Source organism: Chelonia mydas, chromosome 3, assembly GCF_015237465.2.
Source record: "Chelonia mydas isolate rCheMyd1 chromosome 3, rCheMyd1.pri.v2, whole genome shotgun sequence".
Classification (NCBI taxonomy): Eukaryota; Metazoa; Chordata; order Testudines; family Cheloniidae; genus Chelonia; species Chelonia mydas.
Genome location: NC_057851.1, coordinates 82162961 through 82177270, shown reverse-complemented (window position 1 = coordinate 82177270; position 14310 = coordinate 82162961). Strand labels below are relative to the sequence as shown.

The window sequence follows — 14310 nt, the reverse complement described above, 5'->3', positions numbered from 1 at the left end:
GCATCCGATGAAGTGGGTTATATCCCACGAAAGCTTATCCCCAAATAAATTTGTTATTGTCTAAGGTGCCACAAGGACTTCTCGTTTTTTTTTATTATAAGACTGTTTTCAGTTGCTCATAACTTTGCCATTCTTTAACAGTTTGGGTGAAATTTTTCATGCTGGGTCTCTGCCTCAGATTGATTTTTTTTTGGGAGGTGAGCAGAGGGGGAGGGAATTTCCATCAAAAGAGTTCAGTCTTTTCTGAGAATGAGACTAAGGAAAAGTATGTTGTCTTGACCAAATTAAAAATTCTGGTGATGTTGTCTTTGAAAACTTCAAGCATAGCCATGCTTTGGAGCAGAGACTTGAAATTTGACATGGATTGGCCTTATTCTCAGGATTGTGACTTTTGCCATCCCTGTGAAGATCTGCCCAACTTTGGCCAAGTTATAAGTCTTGGAAAAATCCCAGTTTGCATGTGTTCAGTAGAGACTTGCTAGAGCTTTACAGTAAAAAACTCATCTGCACTGAATATGCTTCAGCCAGGGGCTACAGGGTTCTGAGCAGGACTTTCTATGCAATTGCTGCCATGGGCCAGGCTGGGGCCGGGAACAGAAACTGACAACAGCAAGATCATCTCTCCTGTGCAATCACTGATGCCCCAGCTGGGCCCAGGCAGCATGGAGGAGGAAGCTGCTGGATTCAAATACAGAGGAGACAAGAGCCAGATCCAAGGGTGGAGAGAAGCAGACTGGGACAAGGAGTCTTAGTGGGAGAGGGAAACTGGGGGTGGGAGGGAGAGTGGAATTAGTTGGGAAGGAGACAAACTGGGAACCAGTGGGGTGGGAGAAAGGAGGTGAGGGGAAGAGACATGGGATCTGACGAAGAGCCAGGATGCGAGGAAGGGGAGGAACTGAGATTGGACAAGGATCTGAGGGGAGAACTGAGACTGACTGGACAAGGAGCCAGTTGGTGATGGTGGTGGTGAGGGGACTGATTGGGCAAGAATTCTATTCCAGGAGACTGGGACTCTGAGCTTGTGGGGTGGGGGGGAAGGAGGAAGGCAACTGGACTCGGTATGCGGAGGACACAGACGGATGGGACAAGGAGCCAGACTAGGGGAATGGAACTGGCTGGGCATGGAGACGGGGGGCAAAGAGTTGGGTGTGAGTGGGGAGACCTGGGATTCTCTGAGCAAGGAACATAGACCGGGAGTGGGGACTAGGAGGAAGACTGGGAGAGTGAGTCCAGAGGGGGAAACTAGGGCTGTCTGAGCACTGGGATTGGGATGGGAAGCCTGAGAAGTGAGATTGGGACTGGTTAAACCAGGAGACGGTGCAAGGAGCCAGTAGTGAGAGTCAGGATGGGGACGTGGGCAGTCTGGAGTGGATGTGGCAGAATGGGTCAAGCTTGTGGGGAACGGGCAGAAGACTTTGTGCCCCATAGAGCACACTCCTGTCCAGAGGCTGGAATGGAATGCAAGATTCCTGAGTTTCACCATTCCCCTGCTGTCAGCAAATATCTGTGAAATGCAGTGGCAAAGTGTGTTTCATGTCCCTCTCGTGCTGCTCCACATAGAATTAAAGTTGCCTGTGTAGCTGACATTTCTTAACTTTTGAGTGTTTGACTTTGCAACCTTCCTTTTAACATAGGGGTCCTTTTAACATAGGGTGTGTGTGTGTGTAGATGTGTGTGTGGGGTGTGTGTGTGTGTGTAATAATAGAAATGTTTACTAATAATAGCCATGTGCCGGTGGTGAAAAACTGCTGTTTTAAGCATACAGCATGATATACATCCTTCAGACTCAATTGTGCCATTTAAGCACAGTCACACCACCCCAGGGGGAACACCATGAGGCACTGTGCATCATGCCTTCCTGAGCTGCTTGACATAAGCAGGTTGTTCATTGCTGTACACCTTTATGAGGCTAGCCAGGGTGCGTGTGTTTCTCCCAATAGAAATAGAAATGTAGTCGTCCCTAAACTCCAATTCTGTTTGACCCATCAGCAGGCCATTGGTGTTGGGATGGCTCTTTATGCTCTTCTTACTGCACATCACTCTCCATCCGTGTCCTAGCTAGGCACAATCTAGCCCTTTCTGAAGTTAATAGCAATAATGTACTGAATTGCTTTGGGTATGTTGTCTGTGGGATCAAACTTACTTTGTTGCAAGTACCTTGCATGACTATGACCTACCATAGTTATCCATGTCTCCACTTCTGGTAACACAGTTGCCTTTGTCATTAGATACTTTGCATTGCAAACTGAAATCATGTAAATGGTGGTTTTTGTAGCTGCAGAAATACTGACTTTTTTGTGTCTTTACTTACAGCTTTTACGAGAATTGAAGCACCCCAATGTGATTGCATTACAGAAGGTTTTCCTTTCTCACAGTGATAGAAAGGTTTGGCTGCTGTTTGATTATGCTGAACATGATTTGTGGGTAAGTGCAATTTTCCTGTATTTTAAAATATTTATACAACATTCATATGTGACACTGTTATGTGTCTGTGTATAATATAGTTAAGGTTGTAACTGAGGATGTATTATAAGCCCAATTTTGGCCTTCCCTGTAATATCCATGAAAAATGCCATATCAGCTTCAAAAATGAAGATTAGCTTTGAAGGCAAGATTGAATATTCCTACCAGATTTGAAGGGAATAGGTTATGGGGTTCCCAAATTGTCACCCTAAAATAGAAGTGTGAAGAAGCTTTCCACGCTTTCTTTTTGCAACTTTTGTTACAAAAATTAAGTGAGAGAGAGAGATTAGTTTACTGGCTTCCCTCATCAATATCTAGTGCGGAAAACCAAAATCCAGTTGTCTTACACTCTAATTTCAAAGTCTATTAATGTCTGAATTTGTAATGTTGCTATGAGTGAGGCCTGTTCCACTGAGTTTAGAGTAGGATATGAAATGATTTCTGGAGATTTTTTAAAATGAAAACTTACATCTCTCGCCCATTTCCTCATAGTGATAGCATGTCAATGGCAGAAAGGGAATTTTTCCACCAAAAGTCTAATGATATTTGGTTTGGTCTGTTATAGACTGAGGTTTGTTACAACATTGTGTTTTGGATTTGGGTACAGATTCTCAAGCTCCATTTTCCCCATCCAAAATATATGGGCTGCTTAGATCTGGGGGCTTGGCTCAGGCCCAGAAGAGAACAAAACATCCTAAGAGTAATTTGTGGTGAATAAATTCCTTTGAAAATGTTCTTGCCACTTCTGTCCTTACCATTGTCAGTCTCAATGTTATTACAAAGGCATCACTAATATGGAAGTTAGCATTACTAACAATATGTTTAATGTCAGTGGCAGATTGTTGAATTGCTTGTAATTACAAGTATATTAGATAATGAGAGCTATTTATACAAGACATTATCAGAAGTTCACTACTGAGGAAAGTAAACACAGACTATGCACAAAGTAAAAGAAAACTTAGATCAGAGTGAATCAACTCATGAGATTTAATCCTCCTGCATATAATCTAGTTGAATCAACTTGCTCTGACATGGTGACAGTCTTACACTGAGTCACTTCTGAAGGTTTTTCATTAAAATCAAATTACACAAAAATGTGTGTACTCTACATATATTTCCATTCTACATATTATAATTTTACATGCATATAATTTAAATAATTCTGTCCATCAGTTGAATTTACTTGTTTTTTAGAAAAAAGAAAAGGAGTACTTGTGGCACCTTAGAGACTAACAAATTTATTTGAGTATAAGCTTTTGTGAGCTACTGCTCACTTCATCGGATGCATTCAGTGGAAAATACAGTGGGGAGATTATTTTCCACTGAATGCATTCTATGAAGTGAGCTGTAGCTCACGAAAGCTTATGCTCAAATAAATTTGTTAGTCTCTAAGGTGCCACAAGTACTCCTTTTCTTTTTGCGAATACAAACTAACACGGCTGCTACTCTGAAACTTGTTTTTCAGAGTAACCACAAGAACCATTTTACTGCTGCATTGAGTGGCATGTTCAAGAACCCTTTTCACCAACCTTTGCTATTCTAATTTTTTTGTGTGTGTGGTATTCATATTGTGTAAAAAAAAAACACCACTTGGCTAATAGATGAGGAATCACTATGTTTTAATGTTCTCACCACTCCGTATGGGTCTGGCTGTTGTTTAGTCATAGTCCCAGTTTAGTTAATTGATATATATTATTTGAGATGTAATGTTTGTTACCCTAGTAGTTTCTGGCCTCTGACTTTCTCCTTACTCCTTTCTGTGCAATATGTGCTGATCAAATAATTTTCCTTTCCCATGCACCTGATCATGTCTCTCCACTTTTTAATCTTTACAAGAACTTTCCCTCTTCCTCTGCATAAAATTAGTTACATTCAAGGCTCTCCATAACTTGGTTCTTACCTAAAGCTTTGGCCTCATCTCCTCTAAAAGCCTCTTGTTCCTTTCATTTCTCCGCAGCATCACTCCTAACTTCCCCCTTTGTCTCTTTTGCTCACTCCCAACTTTGTGTCTTTTTTCATGCTGCCTCCAACCGCCTCCCAGTTAACGTACGTAAAGCTCCTTCACACTCCTCCTTCAAAAAGCTCCTTAAAATCCCACGTTTTGTGAATCATTTCAGTAGTAATGTCCACTTGTTTCTGTGTTGTGGTGTTTTGCATTTCCTGTACTGCACAACTTGAGCCCTTAAACCTTTTGGGGAAGAGAACTTACTTGTTTTGCATAGGTTTTTTACTAAACAATACTATATACTCTCACAGTGTTACCCCAAACAAAATAAGTATATTTAATGCCTATATCCATCTGAAAATATATATATTTTTTTTAAATTGTGGGATAATAGATGTGCTTTCACTAAAGAGAGATACACAGATGATCAACATTTTCAAATTTGGGTGCCTAAAGTTAGTTACCCAAATCCATATTTAAGCACCTAAATTAGTGTGTCCTGATCATTAAAGCTGCTAATCATCTGCAACTCTTAATGGCTTCAGTGGGAACTGTAAATGTGCATCACTTATAAAGATCAGGCCACTTTAATTAAAGTGGTTATCTTTAGGCTCCTGTGCTAGAAAATTTTGGCCAGAGATGAATAATGAAGTATGCCGGATATTGTCTTCTTCTATATATTTTGTAGTACAATAAAAATTCAACCTATTTTAATGAACAAAAATTATGAATAGAAGCCCAGTCGTTAAGGGGGAGAGTCTTTGGATTCAGATGATGATTATATTTTATTAAAATACTTTTGTGATGGGCAAGAACAAACACTACTTATTTTTGTTCAGCGTTTTTAATACAGATATATCATAGATCACCTCACGTTTGGTGACAAATGTAGTAAACTACAAAGTTTACTTGTAATTTATGTTAGTAGTTGTAATTTATCTTGTTAGCATCTGTGGTTGGCATAAGGAAGACGCGAAGAGAGCTGTAATAACTTAAAAACATTTGACTAAGTCTTTATCAATATTTGTATTATCCCCCCCTGCAAACATATTAACTACTCACTCATTAGCTAATGTAATCACACTGAATCCCCAAAACACCTCCCAAATTTTACCAGACAGGCAAAACAAAATAATTCACATGATTTGAAGAAGCAAGAAAGCATAAACTTTGGCCATGTAGCAATTCATCGAACCAATACATAGTCATACTTGGTTTTATACTTTAATTCCCAAATCCTCAATATAATCCACATATGGTTTCCGTATGTTTTTAAAGCCTATCCTGTGTTCTTTCAGTCTATCTTTCAAATGATGCAACCTGAGGTAAGGTTAGCCAACCCTTATTCCTCTCTTGGGGATGTATTATCCTTACAAAGTCTAATGGCTATTCTTTTTGGTCACTTTTAATCTAATTTACATCCAGGTTGTCTTTCTTGATTTAATGATCTTCAGATTAGAAGTATTATTAGTTTTACATATCACTGAGCTAGTCATAAAGACCATGTTCAGAATGATGGCCATGTTTGCAATTGCTCCTTTCGAATCCACATGTATGACTGTACCGTCCTATAAAATGTGTTTCATGGATTAAACATACCCAAGAAAAGTGTAAATACCTAAACCTTCTACCTGTTTTCTGCAATGCCCAATGCTTACCATGTAAAATTTTTTAAAAAGACAATTTTAAATGTCTCTCTTGCTGTTTTATAATTAAGGAACTTTGTTGACCTATTCAGTTTTCATATAATTTTCCTTATTCTGTCTTAGTTTAAGGTTTTATACTGCTGCATGTCACTTCCTTTGTGGGTCATAAGCATTTGACATCACTTTTAAAATTTATAAGAAACAAATTAAATGTGTGATGGCCACTAAATTCAACTTTTCTTAGTAACATTTTTTTTAAAGGCCACATGAGATCTGGCTAGAGATGAGGTTTTTATTGGTAACAGTTATGTATTTATTACCTTCCAGCAGGTCAGAAATGTGTAGGATTCCCAGCTACACCAATAAACCATTATAACCATGCCATTATAACCCACCCAACTTCTGGGTTTGGTGCTCTGTCCCACTGAGTGGCATTGAGGCCACTTAGAGAGAAATTAATGAGTCTGCTCTACGCCCTTAGTTAAGAGCTACATGGCTTTTAGCTCATGCAGTAGAGGCTCATGCATTTAGCTCCAGAGGTCCCAGGTTCAATCCCACCTGCTGATGAGGGGGGCCTGTCGGTGTTACACCATTACCTTTTTAATATTAATATTCCCTTTACATGCTGTTTGGTTGAAATATTCGACAGATCTCTCCATCCTATGTTTTCTATTATTCATCCTTTCTATTTGCTTAACTAGATTCCTGCTCTTAAAGAAAATTAATATCCATTTTTCTGTCCTGAATTGGTGAGATATCTTTCCTTCTGTAGCTTATGGCTCAGAGCTGATCCTCAATGATTTTATCTGCAGATACCAGTGAAACTGTTAAAATAAAAAATAGTTGTTGCATATGATATGAAATAATGTTGGATGTTAATCTATTACACATAGTCTGCCCTTTTAAATTAAAGAAAAAGGTTATAAGGATGCAGGGGTTGTCTTTAATATATGATTTTCATCTAGTAATAGAAATGAGAAATCCTATTATCCTCATTTTGTTTAGAAAGAAAGCACAAAGGATCCTCTTTGGATCCAAACTTCCTAATTCCAATTGACTCAGCATTCAAATAAAGATTTACAATTTCACATATCAAACTTTCAAGGAAATAGTCTTGTATTCTTACTATTAATTTAATAATGGTGGTGAAGCGCCTGCTAGTAAGTACAAATAGTACTGCAAATTTAAGTGGATTCCATCAACATTTTCCAATATTTAAGTCATACTCAGATCTGGTGCAATTCCATTGGTTTTACTTGGTTACATTAAGTCTGATTTTAGCTCTTACTCATAAGGATAGCTCAAGCCCAAATATTTTTACATTACTTAAATGTAGGCTTGGCAAGCCAGTCAATTGACCACCTATTATTTGACCACGGTCAAGTATTGTCAAATATTTCAGCAAGAATCCCTTGATCTACGATGGATAAAGATTGATGATTTTAAAAAAATCAGATTTTTTATTTAAATTGGATTTTTAAAATTTTGTTATTAAATTATCATTTGTTTTTAAAAATCAGTTTAAACTAAAAACTGAATTTAATACAAAATATGTCAAGACCTAAATTTATTATACTCTCTTAAAATATTTAAATAAAAATGTTGAATCCATGAGTTTCTACAAAAACTTTGAGTAAAAGGCTGCTTTTCTAGGTAAAGAAAGAATTGGGAAAAACATTCAGCTTTTGAGGTCAAGCTTTGTAAATGTGGCACAACAGCTCATATACTGTATTAAGGGCTTAATCCTGTGGGGACCCAGAGGCTGTGCTATTGGGTGCAAGAGACTTGCAAAGTCATCCAAGGTATTGGGGCCTAGCTTCTGACTCCAAGAGACACCAACACGTAACTCATCAAGATCAATCACAGAGCCCACTTAGATACTCCTATTTTATAGCTTTTCCCTACCTCAGCTTTGATAAGCTCAGTTTTCAATTTAAAGAAAATCACACCACTGAACAGGTGGAAGTCACATGGTAAGCACTTGGGACCTGAGTTTGCTGAAGTGCTAAACCAACTTCTGACAGCAATAGCCTCTTCTGTAGGCACAAAAGGAATATTTTCTTCATTTGGACTAATTCATTCAAAGTTGATAAATTGATTGGGAGTTGAAGAAACTGGAAAACTCATCTTTCTCTTCTCATCATGAATAAAAATGAGGAGGAAGCAGATGAGATATGCTAGTTTTAAAAGTTTGAAGGATAGCCTGAGTAACTTATCTTCAACAGGCTTAAGACTGGTCTATGCTGCAAACATAGGTCAGGTTAACAGGGCTGTGAAAAAGTTTCTCTGGGCAAGGGCAAGGGCAAGGTGTGCGGGGGGGCAGGTTCATTCCTGATTCTTACTCCTTCTCACATAGCTTAGGGGAGGTTGGTGCCCCATGGGCCCTAGCATCCCCAGAAGGTGTGAGGCTCACCCCTACAGAGTTCTGGGTCTGGAGACACTGAGGGAGGAAGGGTAATTCTGGCTAGGCTTCATCCTTCCCCCTTTCCTCAATGCTATAGTAGTTGCTGAAGGCTGCTTTTGTGTCTGCTCTGCCAGATTGACAGTTTTTCTGCTACTGTGGAAGATGGTATGCTGGAAGAGAAGGGTCACTGATCTAAGCTGGTATAACATTTCCTAGGTTCTAAGAAAAAAGACACAGTGAAAACTATGCTGAACATGGTGTGAGGGGTTGTGAGGTGTTCAGTGCTTATATGCTGATCCAAAAAAGAATTAACTAAGTTCATGGAGGATAGGTCTATCAATGTCTACTAGCCAAAATGGTCAAGGACGCAACCCTATCCTTTGGGTGTCCCTAACCTCTGACTGTCAGAAACTGGGACTGGATGACAAAGGATGGATCACTCAATAAATTGCCCTGTTCTGTTTGTTCCCTCTGAAGCATTTGGCACCAGCCATTGTTGGAAGACAGGATACTGGGATAAAAGGACCATTGGTCTGACCCAGTATGGCTGTTCTTATGTTCACCATAATAGGAGGTTTCAGCAGCTTTCAGTTTGGACCTTTTTTCTTACCAGGTTTTGCAGGCCAGTTGGGAAGGACTGGGTCCATTGTTGATAGATATTGTCAGTGTTTCCCTGGGTGAAGGAAGAACAGTGGTTCCAGCAGCTCTTAAATAAGTCAGTTTTCAAGAAATCAACTCATGATGTTGTCAGTCGTGCTAACTGTGACCCTGTATCTTATCTACCATTTTTAGGCAACATCATTGGGAAGTTTGTAACAAAGCAACTCTGGCAATTTCTTGATTTTTTCAATTTCCTTGACCTTCAATAATTTGATAATAGACTGGATTTGGGGCAGAAATAACACTGATTATAGTAGCATGGTAGCCGTGTTAGTCTGTATCAGCAAAAATGAGGAGTTGTAGCACTACAAAAGTGATTTTTCCTCCCTTTTTGTCAACTGTTAATAGCCCACTTCCACCTTAATTGAATTGGCTCGTTAGCACTGACCCCCCACTTGGTAAAGCAACTCCCACCTTTTCATATGCTGTGTATTTATACCTCTCTACTGTATTTTCCACTCCATGCATCTGATGAAGTGGGTTTTAGCCCACAAAAGCTTATGCCCAAGTAAATGTGTTAGTTTCTAAGGTGCCACAAGGACTCCTCGTTGTTTTTACTGATTATATTAGTTGATGATCTTCTCCTAGCAATGGACAAAGATGGTCACTCTTAAGATTGATTCAGTTCAGTGACATAGCAGTGAAATATTCTGTATCCCAATCCCTTGGTCTTGAATATATCTCACATTTAAATTTTACTCAGTACTGAAATTGTAAGTGGGACAGGATCAGATCAAGTGTGTAGAATAGTGTAAGACTGTCTCTACTGGAGACAGCAGTAACTGTAGTTTTTGCTTTTGTTTTGTAGGTAACAGAATTTGAGAGACCCATCTATCTCTGTTGAGGGAAACTATCAATTATAATTGACTTGTAAAATTGGGTGGGATTGGAAAGAAAGTAAAGCTGCACTTAGTACGGGACAGTAGGCTTTGATTAGACCTTTAAAGGAGAATCTCTCCAGAGAGGGTTAGATAACTTTCCAACAAACCTTAATACAGTATTAAGTCCCTGACTCTTTTATAGTTGTAATTTTTTAACATCTACCTCTCATTTGTGTTCTTTCGCAAACCTTGCTCAAGATGGCTATGCGTTTGTTTCATTTAAGTACCCCTAACCAGCCTTGTTCTTTTATGGTGGGGATTTCTCTACATGCAATGATATGGTCTGGTTTTAAAAAAATATTTTTGTAAGGATTGGTTTCTTGCAAAGATCATTAGCTAGTTTTGAAATGGATCCACTGAAATGCTTTTATCAGTACATGCTCCATGAGAAAGGACTAAGCTTTTACTAACTGCTTTGGTGTGTGTGTCTTTGACATGGTAACCTCTACATATTTCATTGCTGCTTCTAAATTTTTGATTGTATACCACTAAAAGATTTTTTAAAAATTGTTGTAATTAGCAGCAGCACCTTTTGAAAAGCTCTTTGAAGTACATAAGAGAGTTCTTCTTGTCCAAGGAACAATTCACAGTACTGGGCGCAAGGAACTCCCTGTTCTCGCTCTCAAACTCCTTCTGTGACATGACTGAAAGGAAAAACTTCAGGGGAAGTTCCTATCTAATATGTAAAATGATCTCTTAAGGGTTTCATTTAGTGTTATCAGAATATTCAGGCATTTGGATACCCGGCTGTAGGAGTTTGGTGTTTATTTACTAATTGTATGTTGGGGCGGCAAGAACTAGTAACCTTATGGCTTTGTCTGTACTAGGCATTTTTCTGTATTTCCCACCATCATCATCACTTGTGGAAGTAACAATGAGAATATTAGTGTAGACAAGGAGTTGCCAGTTTTTTAACCCCACTGTGTCATCAAGAGCTGGTCTGAATATGGTTCAATGACATGGTGTCTAAAATACCAGTGGCTGGCCTATGTTAACTCTTCCCCCAGAGGAACTTCACCAGTGGTAGCAATGGTGAGAACGATGTCTAATGTAGACACAACTTCTTGTTACGGCCTGATATCTAAAGCTTCAAAGCTGGGAAAAAAAGTTTGAATTAGGCAGTTTCTACTGAAAGTTCAAGTAATTCAGTCTTGTTGCTGCTCAAATTAATACCTTGAATTGCTCTAAATAAATGTATGTAAATGGTCTGTATGAATTTCATCCTATAAAAAAGCTCATTGAAAGTTGGCTTGTTATGCATGGTTCTTTGAACCTCAGTCTGTGAGAATCTAGTTATGGTGCGCTGCACCTTATGCACATGAGATTGGAACCTTTTGAGCACCAGTATCTGTTGGGACCACACCTGTGCAATGTATGTCCTTGTGCACTCCACCTCGCAACTAAGGGCATATAGGGCAGAGTGGCTCTGACTGCCTCTCACTTCCCTTTTACCGTCAGTGACAGTGAGAGGAAACTTCGTAGTGTTCACCTGCTACCCCATAGTGCCCCTTCATTGAAGTAATGATGTAAATATTTGTAAATATTAGTAGTTACCATAATTAGTTCAGGAGCATTTTTCTACCGTCATGGCAGCTCTTTTTTGTTTTCTTTAGATTTTCTGTCTTTCGCCTGAGTACTAATTAGTGCCTGCCTGTGTAATGGCCGAGTCTAAACCCTCTGACTTCAAGCCATACCAATCATGTGATGGACTTACTCCATTAACTGATGGACACAGTTGGTGTCTTTTCTTTTTCAAGAGCCATGGATCCAGACCATTGTGCTGTGTGCTGGTCCTTCTTTACCAGAACTTATCACTCCAGAGATACTTGGCTTCAGGAGGTAGAGTTTTAGCCATCCATAAGGGGTTAATTGAGTTTTGAAAGGTGTTCTCTTATGCCAAAAAGGGACTCTTTTCCTATTGATCCCAATCCTCAAGTATCCCTGTAAATAGGGGTGAACCCAAAGGCTCACTGGACCAAATGGCACCAAATCTATTCTGGTATTGAAACAAAGATTCTTCGTAGGTATCAAGATCCCCAGTACAGTAGTCCACAACAGCATTACAGGCCTGTTCCTACCTACTGACATTGAGCCCCTGGCACTGGCCTCAGTTCTGATGCCACTAGTACCAGTTTCTCTGGCACAAGAAAGAATTAAACCCTCAGTACTGGTAATGTCTTATCCTCCCACTGAGATGTCTCTATCATCTCTAGAACATATTTAATCTTCCTTCTCTTCACCCACATACTCTTTCCAGAATTAAGATGAGACCTATCTCCAGATGTCCATTCCCCATCTTCTCTCAGGGATTCCCCAAACACTTCCTGAATCACCCTCTTCCTAGAGATGATCCAAGTGGATCATTCAGTGCATTACATCTTGCTGCCAACTAGCAGATATGCCCCTTCCCTCAGGCAACAGGGCCCACTCAACTAGAGCCGAGGCATCCTCTTCAAAGACCCACAGGGCAGCCACTGGGACCTAATTTTATATCTTTAACAAACATTAGGCTCTGGATCAGAGAGCAAATCAAATGCCAAATTTGGGAGAGCAGTTCTGTAGCTAGAACTCCTCAGACCCTCCTTTATTAATCTGGGAACTGCTAGTCCATCACCATAAGTGAGATCCATACTGACCAAGACTCGAGGTGAGAATGATTACTTATCCCTACAGTAACTGTGGTCTTTAAATTGTTTTGTCCTTATGAATCCCATGACCACCCCTCTTCTCTGTTCCTTTGGAGTCCATCTGGGCTGGGATTGTGAATGAGCAAGGAAACTGAGAGGCAATCAAGGCTGGTCTATCCCGTATGCCGTTGGGTAGATGCAGGGTACAGGTGTGGCTCCAGTGGACATTGCTGGACAAAAGGATCCAATCTCATGCACATGCAGCACATATGTACCATAAATGGGGTGGTGTCCACATGGAAAAAACATTTCTAAGAACCACAATGACTGCAAAGTGGTAAGTAGTTACTGTTTTGGTATTGTCTAGATTTTCTTTAAAAATTAGTAGTTGTGTAACACTGAGAACACATACATCTGAAAACTAATTGGAGACAAAGCAAAACCTTTGCAAAGCAAAAGGCAGCAACTTCTTTATTTCTTTCCCTTTGTTAATGTTGTTTGAGGAAACTTACTTTGTTAAAAAAGCTTCATGTTTCTACTTTTTATTTCTAGCATATTATCAAGTTTCACCGTGCCTCAAAAGCAAATAAAAAGCCCATGCAGTTGCCAAGATCTATGGTTAAATCACTACTCTACCAGATCCTTGATGGAATCCATTACCTCCATGCAAACTGGGTGCTTCATAGGGACCTGGTAAGTACTCTGTTTTATCTGATATCGAAAAGTTCACATATGTATTCTTGGGAAGAGGAAGAAAAGTCGCAAGTAATAATCTTGCCTATCGATCCTTACAGCTCTTCCTGTTATTGTTACTGGATACCATTGGAGGCTTTAAAAATAAAAACAAGCTATGTGTTCACATTGTTTTTATCTGCCACATCTGAACTGAGACAATGATACTGCATCCGGTAAAAGGAATGCAGATACCAATATCTGAAAACAATACACCAGCCAGCTGGTATGTATTTGTAGTATAAGTGTGTGCTCTACTTTAAAAGTGCAGTTTACTATGAAGGAGATAGATAACTTGCACATAAGCCAAACAGTGTGTAAGATTATCAAAAGCTAGTGAAACACTAGGTTCTTCTGTGGAGTATTTTTTTCACGTGATATTTTTTCTGGCTGTGGGAAGTGAATTGAGATCAAGTTATCAGCTTTGCAAGTTTCACATGACCTAGAGTGGCTCTTGAAAGTGGTTGCAGATTATGAAAGCTGCCAATTGCCCCATCTATGCTAGGTGTTTTTTCTGAAAGTTTCCCACCATTTCTAACACTAGTGCTGCGAAACACTAACGTAGACAGCCTGTAGAATTTCTTTGAGCGAGGTAGACAACATAGTGGTCAAATGTTCTACGATTGTTAGAACTCTACCTGTGGTACAAATGGTGGGAGCTCTAAAGAAAAGTAGTCTAGTGCTGAATTTCCCATTTTTCTCAGAAGAAGGTCTGTGAAAGAAAAGTGTCACTTATGCAAAATGTGAAGACATAATTAAAAATGGCTTAAGACAAAAACCTAAAAACAAAAAACTGCTCAACTACATTTAAAGAAAGTATAAATGATCTTAAGACCATGCCACATACAGTCTCAAAGATGTGTTCTCTTAAGAGCTTGGTTTCTTGGCAAGGCAGCTACCTATAAGAAGCCTAAAAACTTGGGAATTTCTCTCTCTAACCTATGCTATTTAC

The 14310-nt window shown here is 39.3% G+C and overlaps 1 protein-coding gene across 11 annotated transcripts in view; it reads left to right on the top strand.

Moving 5' to 3' along the window:
- CDK19 (cyclin dependent kinase 19) overlaps positions 1 to 14310 on the top strand; it is a 230982-nt gene that overhangs the window by 121815 nt on the left and 94857 nt on the right. For 10 of the 11 annotated variants that reach the window (XM_037894634.2, XM_043542807.1, XM_027819801.3 and 7 more), the window contains 2 exons: positions 2314 to 2424; positions 13179 to 13319. In XM_037894634.2, coding sequence (XP_037750562.1) covers positions 2314 to 2424; positions 13179 to 13319 — 252 coding nt within the window. The remainder of the gene's footprint in view (positions 1 to 2313; positions 2425 to 13178; positions 13320 to 14310) is intronic. The other variant, XM_043542809.1, reaches the window with a different exon arrangement.